The sequence below is a fragment of the Lynx rufus genome, unplaced genomic scaffold, assembly GCF_022079265.1.
Source record: "Lynx rufus isolate CCGP_SWC_20201006 ecotype Redwood Valley unplaced genomic scaffold, mLynRuf1.p SCAF_1, whole genome shotgun sequence".
NCBI classification, from domain to species: Eukaryota; Metazoa; Chordata; class Mammalia; order Carnivora; family Felidae; genus Lynx; species Lynx rufus.
In genome coordinates, this window is record NW_025814823.1 from 79,020,969 (window position 1) to 79,046,364 (window position 25,396).

General features: G+C 43.0%; 1 protein-coding gene across 1 annotated transcript in view; it reads left to right on the forward strand.

Annotated features, from left to right (window-relative positions):
* The window catches only part of MYO16 (myosin XVI), a 467,181-nt gene that overhangs the window by 78,331 nt on the left and 363,454 nt on the right, over window positions 1-25,396 (forward strand). The window contains exons 5-6 of the mRNA XM_047086088.1: window positions 10,874-10,982; window positions 18,100-18,224. Coding sequence (XP_046942044.1) covers window positions 10,874-10,982; window positions 18,100-18,224 — 234 coding nt within the window. The remainder of the gene's footprint in view (window positions 1-10,873; window positions 10,983-18,099; window positions 18,225-25,396) is intronic.

Below are 25,396 nucleotides of genomic sequence, written 5' to 3' on the forward strand. Positions count from 1 at the left end.
AACAGGTCTGCCCACTGCTAGGTGCCCGTCCTCCCCTGTGTCCCTTTAAACTGCTGTCATATGTGGAAACGTGTACAGACTTCTCCAGCGTGACTGTAAATGCCATCCACACCAGTTTACGTGGCATTTTACAACTACCCTTTCTTTCTTACATGTTTTGTTTTCTTGACATGGGTGGTAACTTCGCATGACAGCAGGGCCACACTAAACATTTATGTGCTCCCAGCGTAATAATTATTGACCTCAGAATGCTTACAGCGGGAGCTGTAAAAATGTGTTCCAGTATCATCTCAACTGTTATAAAATTTTAAGTGGTTGTAATACAGGTTTTGAGATTTTTATTACCATAAAGATTTACCATCATTTAAAAATCAAAGTACATTTTAATTATAATAAAGGCTTAATACATAGTTCTTAATGAATGAATGGATTCCCCGATGGTATCGCCTCCTGCATTATCTGCCAACATTCTAGCATCTGGAGAAAGTTAAATGCTTTTAGTTTTCTCTCTCTGCTTAAACAGTGGGAACCCATGGGAAAGTCTTTGCTTGAGACCAGAGATGCATGAATCTTCTGATTCAGTTCCCTAAGTTCTCGTGATTGTGGGCGGATAGAAGCCCCACGGTCCCTTGGTTGGTCCGACTCAAGTACAGGAGGGATGTCCTGTGGCAAGATGATGGGTTCTTCCTTCGCGGCCTCGTTCATTGGCGGTCATCCGGGGTAATCCGCTCTGTTACAGGTTTCTGCTGGTGCACACCCCATCTGACATCCTCCTTCCTGGCTGCCACAGGGCTTTCAACGATGATGTCTCAGCTGAGCTTTGGGAAGAGAGATGGCAATTGAATGTGTTGAGGTTTAACAGTTTCTTCACCTGTTTCCTTCGGTGGCATGAATATTTCAGAAGGAGAGGGGTTGCTTGCTGAACGTACCTCATAAAATAGCATCTCTGCTCGATTTCCCAATCCAACAGCAATGATAAATGTAAAATGATGCAGGGCATAGAGAGTAGGTGTTTCATGAGAACATGTGCTTCTTATTCCTGTTTGCATTTGATTGCCCTTTGGATCAGTATCTGTTATTCTTTTTGTTCAGTGATGTTAAGTTTCATTTTGGGGGGACTCTTACAGTTTTGCTTATCTTTTTATAAAAATGGTTTGCTATCTTCGCTCTGATTTGTTTGAAGCTTTAGCAGTTCTTTGGAGTTTGTCCTTGAAGACAGGGCAGAATTGTGAGGAAGTTTTCTTTTCGTTTGCAAATCATGGCTCCTAAGCAATAGTGAAGGGTCTATTATGCTTTGCGGGGCCACTGGCTGGAGGACAGACTTTCAAAGAAACTAAGTGGTAAGTTAACCTGGAAATAAGCGAAGCGGTTGGATTTTTTGGAGATCTCTCTCTGTAAGTTTCTACTCAATCTTTCACCAAAGTATTTTGTTCCATGTGGGTTCTCTTTAAGGAACAGATTTGCAAAGAGTTCTCACATATACCTCAGGGCACATTGCCTTTTTGTCAGTAGCGGTCATAAGAGAGCGCATTCTGGCATTTTTTCTGGTTTGCCTCAGATGCTATACTTGAAGCTGTTACCACCGTTGGGCTGCATAGTCTGGGCATGGAGCTTTAGAACCATTTCTTGCCTTTGAAATTATTTTGCTTCCTCATTGCTGCTTTTGTCAAATGTATCCTATGGTAAGAGTGAGGGGAAGAAGGGAAGGAGTCAGACCGGATATACCATCCTCAGCATTTCAAGGAGCTGGGGCCGAACTGCCCTTCCTTCTCTCCTTCAGCCACTGCATTCTGCCCATGCTGTTTGGAGCTTGCATTCAGGGCCCCGCCAAATACTGCACACAGAGAGGGGTGGGTGACGTATTAGACGCTAGCTCATGGTGGTTTTACAAATACTGTACTTTTAAAAATTAAAAAAAAATTTAATGTTCATTTATTTTTGAGAGAGAGAGAGACAGAGCACGAGCGGGGGAAGAGCAGAGAGAGAGGGAGACACAGAATCCGAAGCAGGCTCCAGGCTCCGAGCTGTCAGCACAGAGCCCCACGCGGGGCTCGAACTCAAGAACTTCAAGATCATGACCTGAGCGGAAGTCAGGTGCTTAACCAGTTGAGCCACCAAGGCATCCCACAAATGTTGTATTTAATAAGATATTTTTTCTCTTTTGATTACGTCTATTAGTGCAGGTACAGTTTATTGAGTGGCTGCTGTAGGTCAGCACTGTGCTGGGTACTGCATACATTTATACCGAGGTTAACTGGCATCTACATTAAGTAGTAAGAGTTGGCTCCACCTTGCAAGCTGATGGACAGAATTAGGTGTTTTGTCCTCGGTCCTGAAATCGGCGAACAGTAACCCAGCACTCAGAGCATGGCTTCTGTGACACCAGGAGAACTTCCCTCCCCTTCTCCTGTTTCCTGCTACCTCTCACTCAAACACTCCTTGACAGATGTGTCCCTGTTTTGCAGCTCTCTGAAGGCTGATACTCCACTTTCATTAAATTTTTTTTTAACATTTATTTATTGAGAGACAGAGAGAGACAGGGCACGAGCAGGGGAGGGGTAGAGAAAGAGGGAGATACAGAATCTGAAGCGGGATCCAGGTTCTGAAGTGTCAGCATAGAGCCCGATGTGAGGCTCAAACCCATGAACTATGAGATCATGACCTGAGCCTAAGTCAGATGCCCAGAAGCTGGGTGGCTGAGCCACCCAGGTGACTCACCACTTTCCATTTTTGAATAGTGTCACTAAACTTACCATCTCAATGAATGCAAGATAGCGGAAATACGTCATTAAAAATTTATAGACTTCTTCTATTTCAGAAACCCCATTTAGACTTCTTGTTCTTATCCAAATCTGTGTTTCTTTGTTTTGAATGTGCATTTCTTGTTGGATAGCAACTTTTATTGTTCAGTTAATATGAGACTCCATGAATAGTTCAGCAGTGAATATTGTCACGCTTCCCAAATACAGTATTTTTGGTCAAGTGAATTCAGAATATTTGGACGTTTAAGGGGTTGGGGTCGGGATGACACAGGCCCTTGAAGTCTTGAGAAAAAGTTGGGGTGATATCACCATACAGTTCCCCGTATCCTTAAACTGAACGTTTGCAAACTCCTAATATCATGTGCTGTGACCCAAAATAATTGCTTGCGCATTATACATTCCTCTGGGACAGCCTTCATCTTATCCTGCTAGCACATAATGCAGAAGTTTCTATAGAAAGAAGAGAACCCATCTGCAATTCAAAAGCACAAAACATTCACTCACAGAATTTTCTATTTTTCCTATCAGGTTAGATGCCAACATTTTTATATGTAAGTGGAATATTTTGTGGCAGGATATTTGAAGACTGTGTAAATATTCTGTTCCTCATCAAGGTTTCGTTCAAATGTCTGCCTTTCCAGCACGCAGGAATGTAGTGTTACCATCCCTTACTGACTCCCATTGAAATCAGTTATTACTCTAACGAATGCCGGATTCTAACTTTGACATGCCGTCTGCCTGGGTGAGGTGGTATTCTCTTGTAAGGAAGACCTGTATTCAGGCGTTAATGTGTCTGTCGATATGGGCATGCACGCATGGGTTCCTAGTTTCAGTTCTGCCCTGCAAACACCTGGCAAACCTCACCCCTGCCAGTGATCAAGGTTCACTTCATCACTGATGGGACCGAGGGACATCCTGTGCCGTCTGATAGGGTATGATGGGAAGAATATGCTATCCCCTCTCTGGTTTCCCTGCCAAAAACCTCGTAACACGTATGAGAGAAGGTCTTGAGAAGACTGAAGAGATGTCCCAAATTGGGTGGAACTAAAGAAAAAGGACAAGTACATGTGCCAGGGGATCGTGGGTTACCTCCCGGGCTGGGGAAATAGCGGTCAACAATACAGTTGGAAAAAGTAATGCCAATTTGGGTGTGCAGGGTGGTTTAGGTAATAGTAGCTAGTAATGCTAAATTTTCTGATTTTGATAACTTGCATGCATGAGACTTATCCTTATTCTTATGAAATATACACTAAAATATTAGAGGTAAAGGGATGTGTGGTGCCTGTTGATTCACTTTTAAGAGATTTGGGGAAAATAGTGCAAAAGTAGGAGGAAAGTATACATTGGCGAATTTGGGTAGAGGGCAGAGTATTAGTTTCCTGGGGTTGCCGTAATAAACTACCACAAACTGGTGTGGGGGCTTAAAGCCACAGAAATTGGTCATTCCACAGTTCTGGAGGGTGGAGTCAAGGTCCACAAAGCCGCGCCCCCTCTGAAACCTGCAGGAGTTGTCTAGTCCATTTCCCGGGGGCACCTGCTGGTCCTTGGCTGGTGGCTGCATCGCCCCCCATATCTGCCTCTGTCTTCATCTGGCTGCCTTCTCTGTGTGTGTGTGTGTCCCCGAAGCCCCTCTCCCTATAAGAATACTTGTCCCACTAGTTACTCCAACATGGCCTCCTCTTAACTCACCTGATGACATCTGCACCCGTCCTGTTTCCACATGAGTCCACATTCACAGGTACTAGGCCCCTGGGACGTCCACATTTCTTGGTAGGGGGACGCAATTCAACTCATAACAGGTACACAGGGTTTCTTGGCATTACTCTTGCAGCTTTAACTGAATTTGAAATCATACCAAGATAAAAAGTTGCCAGAAAGTGTTGGCGTATAAAAAGTGGTATTTGCTGAAGCCAATTAAGCAAATATTCAGATGCCATCAATTTCAGTATTCATGTGTTAGAGAATCACTACTCAATGAACGAATTGGCAAGTATATTCACTGACATTAAATTGTTACAGAAAGCAAACCAGGAAAATGTTGCTTACAGGAAAGGTGCACTTATGTGTTCATAGGTTATCTGATAGGCAAGAGGTGAGATTCCTGTCTGGGAGGAGGGGTGGGGGGTTGATGTATTTGAGTTCCATTTCCAATACTCTAGGGACATAGGTGAGGACAACTGGAGGTGGGGTGGCCTTCCTTAGAGAAAATGTCCTCAGGGCTCCCTGTGGGAACTGTTCAGGCCGCAACTGCAGAAAGTATGTGAGGAGTGGGCTTTGGCATAGATAACATCGACTGCTTTCACTTGCCCGATGGAAACCAATCACCGTATGACTGATGGTCTCAAAACCAAACCGAAGGACTTGCCTCACAGTCTATATCGCACGAATATAACATCTTGGTTGAGCTGTTCCCACTGATGCACGTTTTTCTTAATTTGGAATGCCTTCTTTCATTAAAGGATAATAATTACCGTCAGGATAAGAAATCTGACATCTGGTGATTAGGCGTAGGAATGTAAAACTAAGAAGATGCTTCACACGCACGCACACGCACACACGCCCCGGGACTTAGGGTGTTCATGGGCACCGAATATAAACGAGAAAGTATTTATCTCTTCCATCTAGTCTCGCTCTCACCAGCCTTTTAACGCAGCCGTCTCCTAAGCCGTATGTTTTTATAAAGTACAGCATTCGGTTATTTAAAAATATTGTTTAAGCTTTAGAAAATGTGTGGTGATGGCTAAGGCTGTTGTTCTTGTATAATAGAACGAGTGCCGCCTTAGGCATTTTTTTTCAACATTTATTTATTATTGAGAGACAGAGCATGAGTATGGGAGGGGCAGAGAGAGGTGAAGACACAGAATCCGAAGCAGGCTCCAGGCTCCGAGCTGTCAGCACAGAGCCCGACGCGGGGCTCGAACCCACAAACCGTGAGTCCATGACCTGAGCCAAAGTCGGACGCCCAACCGACTGAGCCACCCAGGCACCCCCAACCTTGGGCATTCTTTGTGCTGTATTTGAAAATCTAGTCTAACACCTTCCCCTCGTCCTGCTTCTCATGCCCTGAAATAAAAGAGTGTGCTTACAGTGGGATACCCACACCAACACGTGGGGCAATTAAAGTTTGCTGTTGTTACCCACGTCCTGTACTGAAAATAGTGAGCCCCGTATCCACGGAAACACTGTAATTAATATGTGCACCAGTTCATGAGCACTTTTCCCCGGCTTTTATCCTCCTAGCTGAAAAACCACTTGGTGGATTCAGCATCAGTGGAATGAAATTTGAAATGTAAAAGGAACATTTCTAAAAAGCATTGAGGAATATCATGTCCGGAAGAGAAAAATATATATATATATATTTTAGAATACATGTGTTTTGAAATTTCCATATTAAAAATGGACAATATCAGACTGATACTTTTATTGAATCACTTAATGGCTCTCGCTTTGCAAAACTGAGAAAAGTTCATTCTATATTACTGAGTGGCTCAAAGTATTTTTTAAGAAAAACAAGTACTAACACAATACCTTATAAATGTTGCTAATTCCCAACCTCACTTCCCTTTCTGTTTTCTGGACATTAGACCATCCTGATGGTATTGTGGCAAGTCTCTGACATTTTGAGAAGTCCTATTTTTCAAGCCCTCACCCTTCAGTTCCAGTGGGATCCATTAATAACTAAAAGTGCACATTAACACTTGAGCCATTCACACTAAGAGTAATAACCAGTCATGAATCTTCTCAGTGGTGGGTTTTTTTTTCCCTGTTCTTGTTTTTTTTTTTTTTAACAGAGGTAAGATTTCAGAAGTGTAATTCAAGATATACCCAGCATCAGGACCCCTGATGCAAGTGGGGCGCTCACCCTGTCCAGTGTTAGAAAGAAGAAGAGGAGGGAAGAATGAGAGGGAAGGGGAGAAAGAGAGAAGGAGAAAGGGAGAGAGAGGGAGGGGAAGAGGGAGAGGGAGAGGGAGGAAGGAAGGAAGGAAGTCACAAACGTCCATCTAAAAGAGTGAAGGCAGTTGTGAACGGGATCCCATTCACAATTGCACCAAGAAGCATCAAATACCTAGGAATAATTCTAACCAAAGAAGTAAAAGATCTGTATGCTGAAAACTATAGAAGGCTTATGAAGGTAATTGAAGAAGATATAAAGAAATGGAAAGACATTCCATGCTCATGGATTGGAAGAATAAATATTGTCAAAATGTCAATACTACCCAAAGCTATCTACACATTCAATGCAATCCCAATCAAAATTGCACGAGCATTCTTCTCGAAACTAGAACAAGCAATCCTAAAATTCATATGGAACCACAAAAGGCCCCGAATAGCCAAAGTAATTTTGAAGAAGAAGACCAAAGCAGGAGGCATCACAATCCCAGACTTTAGCCTCTACTATAAAGCTGTCATCATCAAGACAGCATGATATTGGCACAAAAACAGACACATAGACCAATGGAATAGAATAGAAACCCCAGAACTAGACCCACAAATGTATGGCCAACTAATCTTTGACAAAGCAGGAAAGAACATCCAATGTTCTTTAACAAATGGTGCTGGGAGAACTGGACAGCGACGTGCGGAAGGTTGAAAGTATACCACTTTCTCACACCATTCACAAAAATAAACTCAAAATGGATAAAGGACCTGAATGTGAGACAGGAAACCATCCAAACCCTAGAGGAGAAAGCAGGAAAAGACCTCTCTGACCTCAGCCGTAGCAATCTCTTACTCAACACATCCCCAAAGGCAAGGGAATTAAAAGCAAAAATGAACTACTGGGACCTTATGAAGATAAAAAGCTTCTGTAGAGCAAAGGAAACAACCAACAAAACTAAAAGGCAACCAACGGAATGGGAAAAGATATTTGCAAATGACATATCGGACAAAGGGCTAGTATCCAAAATCTATAAAGAGCTCACCAAACTCCACACCCGAAAAACAAATAACCCAGTGAAGAAATGGGCAGAAAACATGAATAGACACTTCTCTAAAGAAGACATCCGGATGGCCAACAGACCCATGAAAAGATGCTCAACGTCGCTCCTTATCAGGGAAATACAAATCAAAACCACACTCAGATATCACCTCACGCCAGTCAGAGTGGCCAAAATGAACAAATCAGGAGACTATAGATGCTGGAGAGGATGTGGAGAAACAGGAACTGTCTTGCACTGTTGGTGGGAATGCAAACTGGTGCAGCCACTCTGGAAAACAGTGTGGAGGTTCCTCAGAAAATTAATAATAGACCTACCCTATGACCCAGCCATAGCACTGCTAGGAATTTACCCAAGGGATACAGGAGTACCGATGCATAGGGGCACTTGTACCCCAATGTTTATAGCAGCACTCTCAACAATAGCCAAATTATGGAAAGAGCCTAAATGTCCATCAACTGATGAATGGATAAAGAAATTGTGGTTTATATACACAATGGAGTACTACGTGGCAATGAGAAAGAATGAAATATGGCCCTTTGTAGCAACGTGGATGGAACTGGAAAGTGTGATGCTAAGTGAAATAAGCCATACAGAGAAAGACAGATACCATATGGTTTCACTCTTATGTGGATCCTGAGAAACTTAACAGAAACCCATGGGGGAGGGGAAGGAAAAAAAAAAGAGGTTAGAGTGGGAGAGAGCCAAAGCATAAGAGACTCTTAAAAACTGAGAACAAACTGAGGGTTGATGGGGGGTGGAAGGGAGGAGAGGGTGGGTGATGGGTATTGAGGAGGGCACCTTTTGGGATGAGCACTGGGTGTTGTATGGAAACCAATTTGACAGTAAATTTCATATATTGAAAAAAAAAAAGAGTGAAGGCAGGAAATTTAAGTATGCATATAGTGATTTTGTAATTTTATTCATGTGCCCTTGAAAATAAAGGTCAGGAAATTTAGTTAAAAAGAATTTAGCGGGGCGCCTGGGTGGCGCAGTCGGTTAAGCGTCCGACTTCAGCCAGGTCACGATCTCGCGGTCCGGGAGTTCGAGCCCCGCGTCAGGCTCTGGGCTGATGGCTCAGAGCCTGGAGCCTGTTTCCGATTCTGTGTCTCCCTCTCTCTCTGCCCCTCCCCCGTTCATGCTCTGTCTCTCTCTGTCCCAAAAATAAATAAAAAACGTTGATAAAAAGAATTTAGCTAAAAATTATAGTTCTCTGCCTTACTTTGTAATAATTAGCTTAAGTTCGGTTTTTGGCTCCTTATTTTTCAGTTTGTTTCACTCAGTCTTTTTTCAGTGCCTTGTATGTGCCAGGCACTGAGGCAGGTTGGGGGAGGGGGTGCAGATAATGGGGATTAAATTCCGATCTTTGATGAGGGAAGTTCCTGCCCCCCGGGAAGATGGGCTTCTGTACAGGGAACCCCTGAGAGTTCAGCGGTGCAGACTGCTGAGTGACAAGTGGGTGGGAATTGAAGCGAATGAGCCCCGCGACTATATTCAGCATCAGAGGTCACCTTCAGACTTGTTTTGAAAGAGCCTCATTACTTCTTGTAGAGTAGAACGTATTCTCTTGAAGTGCACAGTCTCCCTCAGCACCAGGTTGTGTCCTATTTATTTCTGTTGTTATTGATGATACATAATGATACGTATATTCGCTGTTGCCTTGGGTCCAGATGTTTGGCGTAGATAAGGTTATATTGGAAACATTTATGCATTGGGAAAAGAGAATAACTAGATTTATTTCTGCCTGTTAGTATTGAAATCAATAATGAGACCCTGTAGTTCTCTCTTAATTGGCTCTTTAACAATTGATCCTTGGGTAGGTATGCAAAATCTTATTCTCCTGGTTGGCCACTAAAGGAAAGGAATCATTAGCAAAGTCTACTGAACAATGTTGCCTCGAATAATTTCTTTTCAAACTCTGAATAACTAAAAATATTAAATGCACTACGAAGACTTAGTTTGAAGTTTTCAGGACCTTAAAAGCACATGCTTCCTCACCAAAGTGAAAATCTGAAATATATAACTTAATTTGTTCAAATAGAGGAGTATCTTCATGTGGTTACAGAAAATATAACGTGGCACACTCAAGATGGTGAGGTGAGTGGCATAGTTTATTCAGGGCAGATATTAAGAGGTACACTATTTTGCCACTTTGGCCTATTTTTACTTCCGTCTTTACAATGTCTCCAGAGCAGCCCTTTGGAAAACCTGTGCGGACTTGGTAATGTATAGGAAGGTTGTTTATTGAATATACATCTAGAATCACAGAGGGCAAAATCCCACATTGTAGTATATAAGATTATGAATATTATATACCTTTTTATGTAACGTGAACTTGGACAGTATATGAACTTTATAAATATGGCGTCACAGACTTGTATTTAGTAAAAAGAATAGGGGAAGACATTCATCCGTCTGGCCTGAGTTCAGTGAACTCATCCCTTGGTCAGTGGTATGTGCTTGTGCCATGTCCTTGGAGAAAAGGGAAAGTAAAACCGTCATTGTGTTTAAGCTGGGATGGGCGGGAGGGAAACATGCATCCTCAGAGGTGCTTGAGGAAGGGTGCTTTGAAGCAAAAAGCTATGTAATGGCCATATTTAATATATTTCATTAATATCTACAGATTGTGCTTTAAAAAAAAAATAGTTTCTGTAAAGAGAAAAGAAAAACAACCAGAAGCCACTAGCCCAGGCCTTTATTAAAACATGGTAGTGTGAGAACAGCTCTCCGATGACTTTTTGTAGAGAGCAAAGTGCTTGAAGAGCTTATAGGATAGTTTGGGGGGAAGATCAAAGTTCACAGAAGAGTTGTCTATGGAGACCCTCCAAAGGCATTGGGGACCTTCTGCTGTGTTAGAATCAAGGCAGCCAACGCAGAGGTGTGGTTGGTTCCACAGCAAGGATCGGATATCTTGGGTGTAGCAAGAGGGGTGGGAGGAAGAAGCCGGGGCTAAGGCCTTGCCAATGTCAGTTGGACATTCTTAGCCTGTTGGAGTTTCTCACAAAGTATTTATTATATTTGTCTTAAAAAGTAATTACAGTGTCCCACATGCTTCTACAGGGTTTTATCTAAGACAGACTTTTCTGGATCTGTTTCCCAACTAATGCAGAAGTGAAACCCGCTTTCTTTGTTACCAGTACACATAATGTTATATTTGTTCTTTTTCGCTTACAGGCTGGAGCCAATGTCCTTCTCCAGGATGTTAATGGAAATATCCCCTTGGATTATGCCATGGAAGGGACAGAATCTAGTTCCATCCTGTTGACCTATCTGGATGAAAATGGTAGGCAGTTGCTGTGAAAAACTATAGAGAGATAGATTTAAAGACAGTGTGGTAGAATTACAAATGTATATTTTATCTATTTTTTAGGCACGCACACACGATTTCAGATCAATGTGGTTTCCCTAGATTGTGTAAAATGAAGTATTTTTTCTCTATATAGAATTTCATTGTTCCCCCCGCAATGCCTCGTTGGTTTAGTCAAGGCAGTTTTGCAAGGCAGCAGAAATCTAGAGGCCAAGAATGAAGGAACATTTTAACAAGCATCTAAAGTCCATAATTAGTGGGACTGGGTTTGTAATTATAATCTATTCTCCACTGGGAGGGCAAGGGAAGTGAACCAGCATAACTGAATTCTGAGTTAACGAGAGCGAGGTCATCTGAAGTGTATTCTCTTAGGAGCGGGTAGTCCTCGTGAGTGCCAGTGAGGGAGGACTTAAGTCAAGGGCAGCTTGCACAGCATCCACTGTTGGTGACACGTGGAAACACAAATGTCAGAAGGAAGCGCCCTGGTCATGTTGCTAGCCTGAAAAGATGAGTAGAGCTCCCAGATAGATTCCCTCCTAAAGAATATTTAATTGCACAGACTAAACGTATAATTTCAGGAGCAAGTTCAGCATTGGCAAAGTGGGAGGTGTTTGAAATCCTGAGCCCGATATGGTACACGACTGAAGAAGTTTGCCACTTCCCCGCCCCCTCTTTTTGTTTAGGTATAAATAACAACAAAGAAATTCCAGACCCTTCTGGTATGATCTTTTGTCAGAGAAGTTTAAAAGTTTTAAGAGCCATACAGTGCTTGTCACTCTGTCCTTCTCGATTCTAAGAAAAGCCCTCACATCTGCCTCTTTTTTCCCTGTGCTCTTTGCCTCCTCCAGATCTCTCGTATCAAAAGGTTTATTCTGAGGATGGCTTAGAATAATAATAATAATTAGCACTTCACAGCCAGGGGTTCTTAAAAAAATAATCTCATGAATTCTGAGAGTGGGTTAAGTACTGTTATCTTCATTAGGGACAATGTGAGCCGTGAGCCCAGCTGTCCTACGGAAGGTCACCGAGTCCCGGCCGGGGTGACGGAGGCACCTCCCTCACTCCTTGTATCTGCTCCTTATGTGAGGGTCACATTCAGATCTCTGAACCTCTTGTCAGCGGCAACTTGCTGGGGACAGGTTCCATTATTGCTAAAGGGATTGAGACTTGAAGTTATGTTTGCACACCCCACTGCTGTGAAGTTTATTGTTTCGGCCTTTGTGAAACTTGGACTTCACCATGCACGCTTCTGAATTTGCACAAACAACTCAGTTGTGTTATTAGCTGAGCCACTTCTATTAGCAGATTTCTTCCTTCCTTACTCTGAGTTTCTAATAGCCACGGTAGTAAATAGTTCTCTTTGAAAACTGAAATGAAGTTACCTTTATTTGCAAAAGAACTAACTTGACTTAAAAACCTTTCCCACTCATTCAAGGATTTTGTTCGATAAGAACATTTGATATTTACAAAGGCAGTATTATCTATCTTATGCAAAGAAAAATAAGTGATTTTGAACGTGACTGAGGGCAAAAAAAGAGAGGGCAGCACAGATTCTCAATGGTTAGGAGAAAATCTGTCACGACGATGGCTGTCACAATCAGTTTGTAAAATACATGTTTGCTGGAACAGATTCAACTTAATATCCCCTAAATTTTTAATTCTGTTTTCCATTTGTCACTGCTGGTGTGCTGGCCTGTGCCTCACGACCGTCTGCCCCTCCCTCGCCTCGTGCATGGTGTGCTCCTATTCTGCCTGGGTCCCTCCTACGTGTCTGTGTCAGCTGCCACACCCATTCGATTTATTCTCTGGCCTCCTCGCTGGCGTGCTTTCAGGGTTATCTGCCATGACAGTGTGGGCTGACATCCTTAGACATTTCTAAGATTCCCTGACTTGATGCGTATTACCGTTTGGCGCTCAGTGTTTGAGAACCACATTCTCAGAACCAGGTGGCTGTCATCCTCGGATATTCTCTGCGCACCATACAGTTTCCAGGCTGAGTACTTAGCACGCTGTCCCATCAGGACGCGTGTGGCAGGAGGCAGGCGAGGTCGTGAGGAAGTTGATTACATGGCAAATCGCTGGTCACAGGTTCTAATTGTACTGTCACCACCGACATACAGCATACACCCGGGCACAGCAATTAACCTCAGCTCACCGCCTGGGCTTCCTGGGCTGGAAAACGAGACAGCCACGGAAGGCTGGTTGAGGACTTGATGCATATTGGATCGGCAGAGCGAGGCGAGCCAGTTGGCTTTCAGAGAAGGCAACTGATTGCACAATGATCGAGCGAGGGAAGAAAGCACTGCAGGGGGGACGGGGGGAGGTGCAAGGTGGTCCAGGACAGATGCACGGGTAAAGATACATACGTGGATTCTTTTCACTTTGCTGCGCATGCCCTTTCTCCTTCCTTTGAAATTCATCCTTTAGGAAAAAAAGCTCACACTTATTCTCCTGAGCTCCTAATCTCCTCTCCTTAGCCCACTGAAGTTCAGCCTCTGCTGGAAATGTCCTTCCAAAGATGGCCATTGCCTGCTTGGCTCTCTGTTGGCTGATCACCCTTCCGTTCTCCCGCCTGTGTTCCCTCATCGCCCTGTAGTGTTCCCTTGACTTCCATCACACTCTCCTGCGAAACCTCGCTCACCTGCAGTGATCATTCCATACCGTCCTCCATTCTCTTTGAGCTCCCACTTACTTCCTTTGGAAGTGTGACCGCACAGGCAGATGCCAGAATGTTCTCTGGTTCATCTCACCCTGTTCCTTGTGTTGTGACCGCCTGCCTGTTCCCAAGATTACTGCTGTGGCTCAGATCTCTTAGAAGACCTTCTGCCTTGGGGCGCCTGGGTGGCGCAGTCGGTTAAGCGTCCGACTTCAGCCAGGTCACGATCTCACGGTCCGTGAGTTCGAGCCCCGCGTCAGGCTCTGGGCTGATGGCTCAGAGCCTGGAGCCTGTTTCCGATTCTGTGTCTCCCTCTCTCTCTGCCCCTCCCCCGTTCATGCTCTGTCTCTTTCTGTCCCAAAAATAAATAAACGTTGAAAAAAAAAATTTAAAAAATAAAAAAAATAAAAAAAAAAGAAGACCTTCTGCCTTGTCATGTGCACTGTTCTTAAGTATCTTGCCTTGGATATCAGGCGGTTTGGGATAACATGCCCAATATGGAAGTTTCATGCCCTACCAAGAGTCCATTTTACCCTTACAGCCAGGAATCCAAGTATCTGAATGTCACTTCTCTTTTCCTAAATCCCTCACATCGAATTGTCGCCAAATTTTATGGATTCTCCTTCCTTGACATCCCCCTAATATGTCCGCATCCCTCACCCACTGTGCCGTTGCTGCCTTCGTTAAAACCCTAGGCTTTCTGTTGTGGAAACAGCCTCAGAAACTGGCTTAGCCTTCCCTGATTGTTCTTTTTTTTTTTTTTTTTAATTTAAAATAGAGTAAGTTAACATACAGTGTAGTATTGGATTCAGGAGTCGAACCCAGTGATTCATCACTTCCATGTAAACACCCAGTGCTCATCTCAACAAGTGTCCTCCTAATGCCCATCCCCCATTTAGCCCATCCCCCAACCCACCTCCCCTCCAGCAACCTTCAGTTTGTTCTCTGTATTTAAAGGTCTCTTATGGTTTGCCTCCCTCTCTGTTTTTATCTTATTTTTCCTTCCCTTCCCCTGTGTTCATCTGTTGTGTTTCTTAAATTCCACATATGAGTGAAATCACATATTTATCTTTCTCCGACTTATTTCAATTAGCATAATACCCTCTAGTTCCATCCATGTTGTTGCATATGGCAACATTTCATTCGTTTTCACCGCTGAGTAGTATTCCTGATAATTCCTTAAGAGACTCCCGGATTAATCAGTCCATAGTGACCTTGTATATTTCTTCCACTTAGTAAAATTAATTTGAAATGCCAATCCTGCACCACCCTCTTCAGAGTCACCCATTGTCAAGGTGCGAGTGTATCCCAGTTTGCTCGGGACGGTCCTACGTTGTGCGTCTGGTAGGACTGATGGAAGGGATGGGGTAGAGGGTTATAACAGCCTTTTGGCTTGAACATGTTTGTTTCTTTTTTCTAGAATCAGCTCCCTTTATTTGCTTGCTCAGAGCATCCTTAGTTCCAATTCTAGAAACTAAGAAAATGATGTGCTATAGTCATGGGGCGGGTCACATCAGAGTGACAGACTACCCCCAATACAAAATGGATAATGGAGAAAAAGAAAAGTTGAATTGTTATAAAAAAAACAATATTGTCTTGAGAGAGACAGTTAAGGAAAGTTAAGATAGGGTTTAGACTGACTTGATGTGTCAATGTGATTTCAGTTTTACATATCACCTGATGTTATCAAATGTACTCAGGCAATAGTAATTAGTATCACATGTAATAACTTGTAAATTTCAAGCAAATGATTTTTTTCTTATTTCCTAAATATTTCCTAAATGTGTTCATTTCAAAAAAAATTAATGAATTCCTGTCAAAATAATAAATCCAATCAGGACCTGTATTAGTTTTTTTTTTTTTTTCAGAGAACAGGATGAAAATAAAACTTAATTTCTTTTAAAAAAGACAGGCTTGGCCTATTATCCATTATAAAATAGGCTTATTATGGTCTGTTGGTTATATTTTTCCTGGAGTAGCTTAAGACTTTTGAGCAAGAAGAGAGGGAATTTCTGTTCCATTGTCTTGCTGAAAATAGACTTCTGCTTGTTTCCTGAACATATAACAAAAATCTAAAATCGCATCTTACGTGGTATCATATTTGACTCAAAATGAAGTTTAAAATAGTAAGATACAATATCATAATATTCCCCTCTGATACCTTCACAACAGTGGCTGAAATAGATTGTTTTCTCATGACATGTGGTAAATGAGTGATCTCTAATCTGCTTTAATGTGTCTTTTATCACTGAGCTCTATTCTTTTACAGCTCAATTTTAATGATGTGTGCAAATGATTCTCTAAAAGATACGTACCACTCCAGTAAACACTGCAGTGTTATAGAACTTAGAATAACGTAGCCATCAGATTCTTCGACTTCAGTGTGCAAAATTGAACACTGACATTTGAGAAATAGTATTTTCCAAAATTAACTCACACGTCAAATTCAACAATCCTAAAAATGAGAATAGAGTGATAGTTTTAGTTGGTTCTTAACAAACCTCAAAGCAACTCTTAGGGAAATCTGTTAGTTCTTCCGAAATGGCGTGTGGAAATTTCAAAGCTGGTAATTGGTTCCCCCCTCCCATCCCCCTAGTGAAATGGGTTTGCTTTGGACAGAGTATTTGAAACAAACCACATTATTCAAATAGCACATTTTACTTTTTTCTGTTTGGGTCTTGCCTGCCTCCTTATTGCAAAGAAAAACAACGAATGCATGGCGTACAGCCCATGTAATAGAAAGCTGACTACAAAGGACAGCTCACGTCTAGCGAGTACTTGCTCGATTCAGCAAGACGAATACTGTGTTAGGTGCTCGATGTGTTGTCATTTGTCCTCATAACCACTGGTGAAGCAAAAACTATCAGCCCCATTTTGCAGATGGAGGAACTGAGGCAGAAGATGAGTTACCTGTTCCCATTGGCACTAGTATAAAATAGACCTATTATATTATTATACTTATTATATTATGTTAATAAAATATACATAATATATGTGGAATATATAATATATTATACTTATTACTACTATTATTACTAGTAGTAATAGAAGACATGACACTAAAATCCAGGAAGCCTGACCCCAGTGTTCATCCAGGATCTGAGAGAGAGCTGGACCAGGGGGCGGAGGTTCCAGGCTCTAAGGGGAAAATGAAGGCAGATGTGCAACGGGTTGAATGATCTCTGCCCCGTGGACAGATCTCATAAGTAGTGAGTGTAGCTGCACTTCTTTGGGATATATATCATTCCCTGAGTGACCGTGGATGCAGAAGACCAGAGAGGTTACATACCTTTCCCAAAGTCAGCCCGGAGAGGTCAGGCACAGGCTGGCATGGACAGAAGGAACACTGTGGCATTGGTGCTTGGGTCCCCTGTGCCGACCCAGCCTCCCTGTTTGTGGCAAGGACTGAGTCACATGAGAGAGAGAGAATCAGGGAGGTGGCTGATTTCTAGCAGCCACTGGCTGAGAGGCAGGTGTTAATCATCATCATCATCATCATCACCATCATCATCATCATACTTTCACTGAGAATAAGGTGGATTATTTCCCCTTAGTAAACACCTGTTATGTCCAGGAACCAATCCTGGGAACGGGATGCATAAATATGAAGTTACGAGCTACCGTGGAGATTCACATGAAAGCCTGGGTGAGAATAAATGCTGACAACAGGTACCAACAGGAGGGAGGCAGACCTGACCTTTCCATGGCCCATCCCCCTCCTCGGCAAGGCTGACTTCCAGACTTCCCTCAGCTTCAATTCATTTCTCTTTATTAACGCAAACAGCCATGAAATGCTTGATTGGAGAATCTTTTTACATTTAATTTGAAAACATTTGACATCTGCAAGGAAGTTGTGAAAACATCCCTGAGAGTTCCCGTACACCTTCTCCCCACTCCCCCATGCCAACACCCCACACAGACGTGGTACGTTTATCCAGAGTACGGAGTTAGTTCAGGTATGATGCTACTCACTAAACTACAGACTTTGTTCACATTTTTCCAGGTTTTCCACCAAAGGTGGTTTTCTATTCCAGAAATTTCTATTCTATTCTATTCTATTGCTTTTAGGAGCAACTATTTTGACCTGAAAATTATAGAGAGCAAAAACCATGTTTTAGAACTCATTTCAGTTCCATTCAAATGGTTTAAACTACTTTGGGCAGTGCACATGAGACAGTCAAATGTTGAGAGCCTGCCATGGATGAGGTGTCATGTCACATCTTTGGGATAGAATCAGAGGAAAATTATTCCAGACTATTTTCTAGCGGTAAATAGAAGGCGGGCCGAGAGAAACCATTATGCGGACTTTGAATTCAAAGCAGAAGAGGGGTTTCAAAGAGGAACACGTTGAAAGAACAGTGAGATAAAATTAAGGCTTGACCCCCAGCGGCTGAGAAGCATCTCTGCCTTCTGTTTCAAAGGCTGTTTTCCCCGTAGGCGTGGACCTGACCTCACTGTGCCAGCTGAAGGTGCAGAGACCCGTGAGCATGCTAACAGATGTCAAACACTTCTTGTCCGATGGCGGAAATGTCAATGAGAAAAATGATGACGGGGTGACGCTGGTAAGTTAATATAACTGGCTCAGAAATATTGCTGATGTAGAGGATTTAAGTTGATTTCTAAAGCCTGGAATTGGATGCAATTAACGTTTACAAATGTCCTTTATTTCTGATCATAAAAGTTCTACATATTTATTGTAAAAATCTTGAAAACACGTTAAGTGTGCAAAGATGGAAACAGAAATCACTTATGTTGCCACTCAGAGAAAAACCAGTGTTTGTAGGCTGATGTATTTTCTTCAAGCCTCCCTTCCATTTTGTTAAAAAATTTACAGTAATTTTTTAAAGTGTATTTATTTATTTTGAGAGAGCGGGAGAGGGGCAGAGAGAGAAGGAGATGCAGGGAATCCCAAGGAGGCACCTCACTGTCACCTTGGAGTCTCACTTGGGGCTGGAACTTATGAACCCGTGAGATCACGACCTGAGCCAAAATCAAGAATCGGACGCTTAACTGACTGAGCCACCCAGGCGCCCCTGGAATAATTTTTAAGCATTACTTTGTCCGTGTGATTCGTTGAGATGGAATTTATGGGAGAATGTTTTCGTTTTTCATTTTACGTAAAACAAATTACGGGTCACTCTGGGGAATGACTTTCTAAATCCAAGTGAAATCCTGTCATTGCTTTTTTTCCACAGCTATCGGGCACAGTGGCAGTAATGAAAAACCAGTACAATTAAATTTGGATTAATTCTCATATAAGCATAATGTCTAGTCATGAAAATAAGAAACATTTGGCACTATTGACTTGCACTGAGCATGCCTGTGTTAAAGTTAACTGTCATGGAAGTAAATGTACTGAGGCTCAGGGGGAAGCATTGAGAGAAAGTAGATTAGCAGAAGGGGGTATGATGCTCGGAGTGTGGGATGCACAGAAGCCTCTGGAGCCAGTGACTCAGGTTCTACTCTGCATTTTTCCGGAGGTGTGAGGTTGAACACAGCGATGGGAGAAATGGCTTGTCTAAGTGGATAAAAGTTGTGTGAGACCCGATGTGGTTTTAGATTTATTAAATGCAAATCGAACACCCTGAGACCTCTGGATAGAATAATCTTCCTAGATACTGATTTCAGACTTTGGACTGTAGGTTTTCTAAAGACTGTCAAGAACGTAACTCCAAGTTATAAGCAAAGAGAACAAAGCGTGTTTACAGTTTACTTAAAAATCACATTCAAGTGGAAAAATACTTGAATTAATCTATTGAGGAAGTAATTTATTAACCCCAACCTGTGAACAAAATAATAATGAACAAAGCCACAAAAGCCCTTTTATCATGGGCTTACATTTCTTTGGGGAAGATACATAATATACCATATAAATGAGCTAAATGTGTAACATGCTAATAATGACAAACGCAAAGGAGAAAAGAATAAGATAAGGACGTGCTGGGAGGTACACAGGTAAGATCTCACTGACGAGGAAGTTTGAGTAATGACCTGAGAGAAGTCTGCACACACTGCAGGGGTGCCTAGGAGCATTCCAGGCTGAACAGTGGTAAGTGCAAAGGCCCTGAGGCCGGAGTGGGTGTATTAAGATTTAGAAACAGCGCAGAGGCCTGTGAAGCTAAGCAGAGTAAAGGAAAGGAGTGCGGTAGCTGGACCAGATCCTGCAGGGTTTGTGTGCCTGTGTGAGGACTCTGCACTTACTCTGACTGAGACGGGAACACGTGGGAGGGCCCTGAGGAGAGCACAGCCCTGCTTCACTTCTAAAAGCATCACTCACTCTGACTGCTGTGTTAAGGATGGACTGTCAAAGGGCAGGGCTGACACTGAGAGTTCAGGTGAGAGGTGTGGTTGGTGGTGGAGCTCAAAGCTACAGGAAGCTGACGCTGTGGGAAGTGGCTGACTTGTGTCCGCGTGAAAAGAAGACCCGCTGCATTTTCCTGATGGCCAGGTGGTGTAGGAGAAAGGATGATTGCAGAAGGACTCCACGTACTTTTAGCCTCAGCACCTGCAGCGATGGAGTTGGCGTCCGGTGAGACCGAGAGGGCTGAGGACCAAATGAGCTTGGAGCAGAAAAGACAAGGACAGCTTGGGAAACACAGAGCTAGATGTGACTCTGAACCTTCTTCATGGAGACGCTGGGTTTGTGGTTGGATATTGGAGTCTGGGACTCAGGAGGCGTCTGGACTGCAGAATCACTTTTGGGAACACTAGCATAAACGTGACGTTGAAAGCCTTGACCCTGGATAAAATCACACTTCTGACACAGAAGAAGAAGAGAGAATTGAGGACCGAGCCACGATGCTTAGGAAGGAGAGGAAGATCCAGAAATAAGACTGGAAGGAGAAACTCTCAAGGTAGGAGGAAAACCAAGAGAATGAGATGTCCCAGGAGCCAAGGAAAGGAAGTATGATGATGATGAGGAGGAGGAGGAGAAGGGAGAGAAGAAGGGGGTGTGTGTGTGGGGGAACGGTTGACTATCAGATAACCACTGAGAGGTCAAGTGACTGGAGGTGGTGAATTGACCTTTGGACTGTGTACTGGGAGGTCACTGGTCTTTTCACCGAGGGAAGAAGCAGTGGAGTGGTGGGCTCAAAATCCAAACTGTAGTGGGTGATAGTTCTTTTAATGCGTGTAACGCACCAATGCCTAACACAGCGCAGAAACCCAGTAGACCTTTGTGTCTTTGTTTGGCTTAACAAAGTTAAGATTTATATGCCTCTTTATAATTGCAGATTTATATGCCTCTAAAAAAATCACTGCTAAATAAAAATTGCATAAGTGTTTCAAATATCGTCAAATCAAAGGACCCACGTACTTTGGTAGTGAAGCTATTGAAAGAATCAATCAACACAGAACAATAAATTGCGATCGAGTTCCACCATCTTCAATTTTGACATTCTTTGTGACTTTTTTCTATTGAGCAGAGAGCATAAACATTGCAAATAATTGTTGTATAATAACTAAATGATCATCTTTGATCATTGAGCTTTTCATAAGGAAATTAGTAGTGATCGGGAGGCTAGGAAGTTGTCCCTTGAAGATCACAGTGTTTAGCAAGCGGTAATGTAGTTTGATTCTTCGGTCAGAATCAATCAGTCTATCATGTTAATGACTGCCTTCCCAGAGCTCTCCTCCGGATTGCGTGTTCCTGTCTGTTGTTGGTCGACAGTAAGAAGACGCCAGTCCACAGATTTCCATATCGTGAGTTGGACTGTTGGTTGTGGTTCAGAATCATTTCCCACACTGTCAAATTGTGCAAAAGAAGACGAAGCTATCAGTGAAAGGCTCAATACCTTTTTCTCCTTTGTTAGAACATGCGACAAAATTACCAAACTTACTGTAGCTCTCTTAAAAAGATCTCTTGCTGTACAAGGATACCCTTTTTAAAAGAAAACAAAACCTGAGAAAAGGATACAACCCCCCCCCCCAAAAAAAAAGCCTTGTTACAGAGGATATGGAAATGCATTCCTGAGTTTGAGTGCATAGATGCTCTTTGAACATCTACAGTAATGACTTTCAGATACATTATAAAGATGCTGGTTCTTCACTCTTTTGTCACAGACTTTGATATATAACATCTGGCCTTGGGACGTATTTACTTGGTCTGTTGGAAAAGAATTATTCATGAGATGCAAACATCAAACAATTTTATTTCTGACTCCCTTTGTTATGTCAGTAGTGCTGGTTTATCCCTTACTTCTGGGTGAAGACTTAGCCAATGCTATCAGCTTTCTGGCCGCAGTTTATATCACGATGCGTAGCCTCAATTTAGAGATTAGAATGTGCGGTCCTTTATGACAGTGAAAACTCCCTGCTGGCATGAAGTCAGGGCTCACTGGTCTTTTTATGTCCTATTACCTTCTAACCCCCCTGGTGTAGCTGTGGATTCCTTGTCAAAATTGTGCTTTTAATGTAATAAAAATGGTACCCGGAATTACAAGAAAAGACAGTTCTATCAAAACATCATAATCATAATATTAAAATTAACTTTGTGATATTAATGCACATGCTCCATTATTAATGCACCGGGTAACAGCTTTAACCATTACCATGATTTTAGAGTAGATTTGAACCGGGGTGATATTTGGACATTTCTGCTAGGACAGCAGTGTGATATGACAATATTTCTTGTGATGGTAGAGAGCATCACAGCTGTGTACCCTATGTACACCATTGAAGAATTTGCTACATTTCAGTCGGGGTTAGAAAAAAGTAAAACTGTTTTCCCACCAAGTTTGCAAACCCCCTGAAACTATGCACAGTTCCTACAGGGGCTGGTGGGTTCAGGCATTAAGGACCTCAAGTTCAGCTACATCTTGAACCTGTTCCTGGTATATCAGGAAGTCCATAGAAGGGAGGGTAGACGTGATCACCTGTTTCCCCTTCTGCCACTGCCTTCTCTTCAGTGTCGCAGAAGTTGAGGGAAAGGATGGGAGGAGACAGATGGGCAGGAGGTGATGCAGTAGGGGATGGAGGGCTTTGACTTGACCTTCCTAGAGAGAATGTCCTGCTCTCTGGGCTAGAAGCAGCCCCCTTCCCTTCTGAGGATGTGGAGGTTCTTCAGATATCACCTCCTCACCACCATCACGGGGGATCTCCAGATGGTCCTTTACACCTGCCTCAGTTCTAGGGAATCTGAGGTGCTCCAACCTGTCTCTCTCGCCCCCTCAGGCACCCTTCTGACACAGAACCGAAAACGAACACAGCTTGTCCCTGGAAAAATCTGCCCGCAATTGTTTTTGCCCCTGTGAACTCATGAGGGCCAGTGGATGCCAGGGTGTCTGCGACCTCCCCTTGCAGCCCACCGAGCGGAGAGCCAGCCCATTGCTGCCCTTCACTTTTTCTAGGCAGGAATCAAAACCTAAGTGACAGTGTCTTCGCCGTGCCGCTGAGGACACATGGCTTCCGTGGGCGGTCACCATAGCCAGGCTCTCCTGACGTGAATTAGGAAGGAACCCAGGCCCCCCCCCCCCAGCACAGGTACACCCACATGTACGCTGTCCTTTTATCTCTTGAGGTCAGGGTCAAAAGTAATCTAGGCAGTTTTTGGACAACCATTTTCAAATATATATACATATATATATATACACACACACACACACACACACATATGTACATATACATATATAAACACATATATATACATATACATATGTGTGTATATATATATGTATATATATATGGTCTTACTTTGAGATAGGATATATATTATATTCACACTCAGTCAAAACTATGGTAGGAAAAATCCTCTGTTAATATTCTGACATAAAAGTAGAATAGGAGAAGATGTGAAATTATTGGTTCAAAACCTGGACTCATTTCTGTAGGTGTTTGAATAGCTATTCCTCAAGACTGATTTTTATTTACTCCCAACATTATGTTCATCAAAATTTGGCATTAACCTTAGAGTGACCTTCCCAATGTAGGGCGGCAGAGGTCACAGACCTTAAATAAGACCACATTCAGTGGGCATATATTTCAAATTTCACACACAGCTTCTTTTTAAAAATTAGGTGCACAAATACAAGACTGAGAGACAACAGTGATGCCCATTTTCCATGTTACACAATAAAAAGGACTTAATTCTGAGTGGTGGAATCCTTTCCGCTATACAAATAGAGGGAGAAAACACAAAGGGAAACCCTGTTATTATTGACTACAACAAAAATTAAAGTGAACATTTATGCATCAAACAAGAGCAGAATTAAGAGGCAGATAATAAACCAGGAATAATGCTTACACTGGCTCTTCCAAAGTGTTGATATTTCTCAAATATGCAGTGTTCATAGAAATGAATGAAAAAGATGACCCTCTCTCAGTAGTGAAACAAGTAAGAGAGTCATTTCACTAAAGGAAATACAACTATCCTGTAAATATATTAAAAGAGACCCATTGTTAGAAGTTGAATACACTGGAATTATTTATAGTTGTTTTAGAAATTAACAGCAAAGACCAGAAAGCTAAGTAAGAATCTGCACACACAGGTCTATGCGCACGGTCTATGCACATAGGGACTGTGCACACATGGGGTCTGTGCACACACAGATCTATGCGCACACAGGTCTATGCACACAGGGTCTGTGCATACACAGGTCTGTGCACACACAGGTCTATGCACACACAGGCCTATGTACATGGGGTCTGCACACACACAGGTCTATGCACACAGGGTCTGTGCACACACGGTCTGTGCACACACATGTCTATGCACACACAGGCCTATGTACATGGGGTCTGCACACACACAGGTCTATGCACACAGGGTCTATGCACACACAGGTCTATGCACACAGGGTCTGTGCACACATGGTCTGTGCACACACATGTCTATGCACACGGTCTATGCACATAAGGACTGTGCACACATGAGGCCTGTGCACACACAGGTCTATGCACACACAGGCCTATGTACACGGGGTCTGCACACACACAGGTCTGTGCACACACAGGTCTATGCACACACAGGTCTGTGCAAACACAGGTCTATGCACACGCAGGTCTAAGTACATGGGGTCTGCACACACACAGGTCTATGCACATAGGGTCTATGCACACACAGGTCTATGCATATGTAGGTCTATGTACACGGGGTCTGCACACACACAGGTCTGTGCACACACAGGTCTGTTCACACACAGGTCTATGCACACACAGGCCTCTGTACACGGGGTCTGCACCCACACAGGTCTATGCACATAGGGTCTATGCACACACAGGTTTGTGCACACAGGGGCTGTGCACACACAGGTCTATGCACACACAGGTCTGTGCACACAGGGTTTGCACACACAGGTCTATGCTCATAGGGTCTATGCACACACATGTCTATGCACACAGGGGCTGTGCACACATTGGTCTGTGCACCCACAGGTCTGTGCACACACAGGTCTATGCACATGCAGGTCTATGCACATGCAGGTCTATGTACTCAGAGTCTGCACACACACAGGTCTATGCACATAAGATCTATGCACACACAGGTCTATGCACACAGGGTCTGTGCACACACAGGTCTATGCACACACAGATCTATGCACACAGGGTCTGTGCACACAGAAAGCTGAGTCCCTGCCTACAGCCCTGGTTGGGGTGTGAGTTGGCACCAACATTCTGGAACTCAGTGTGGCATCCTACAGAAATAACTTGAAAAAACGTTCATTGTTTTAGAATCCCAATTCTATTTCTGGGAATGTGTCAGAAGGAAATGGTCAGAGATGCAAACATAGTGATTATC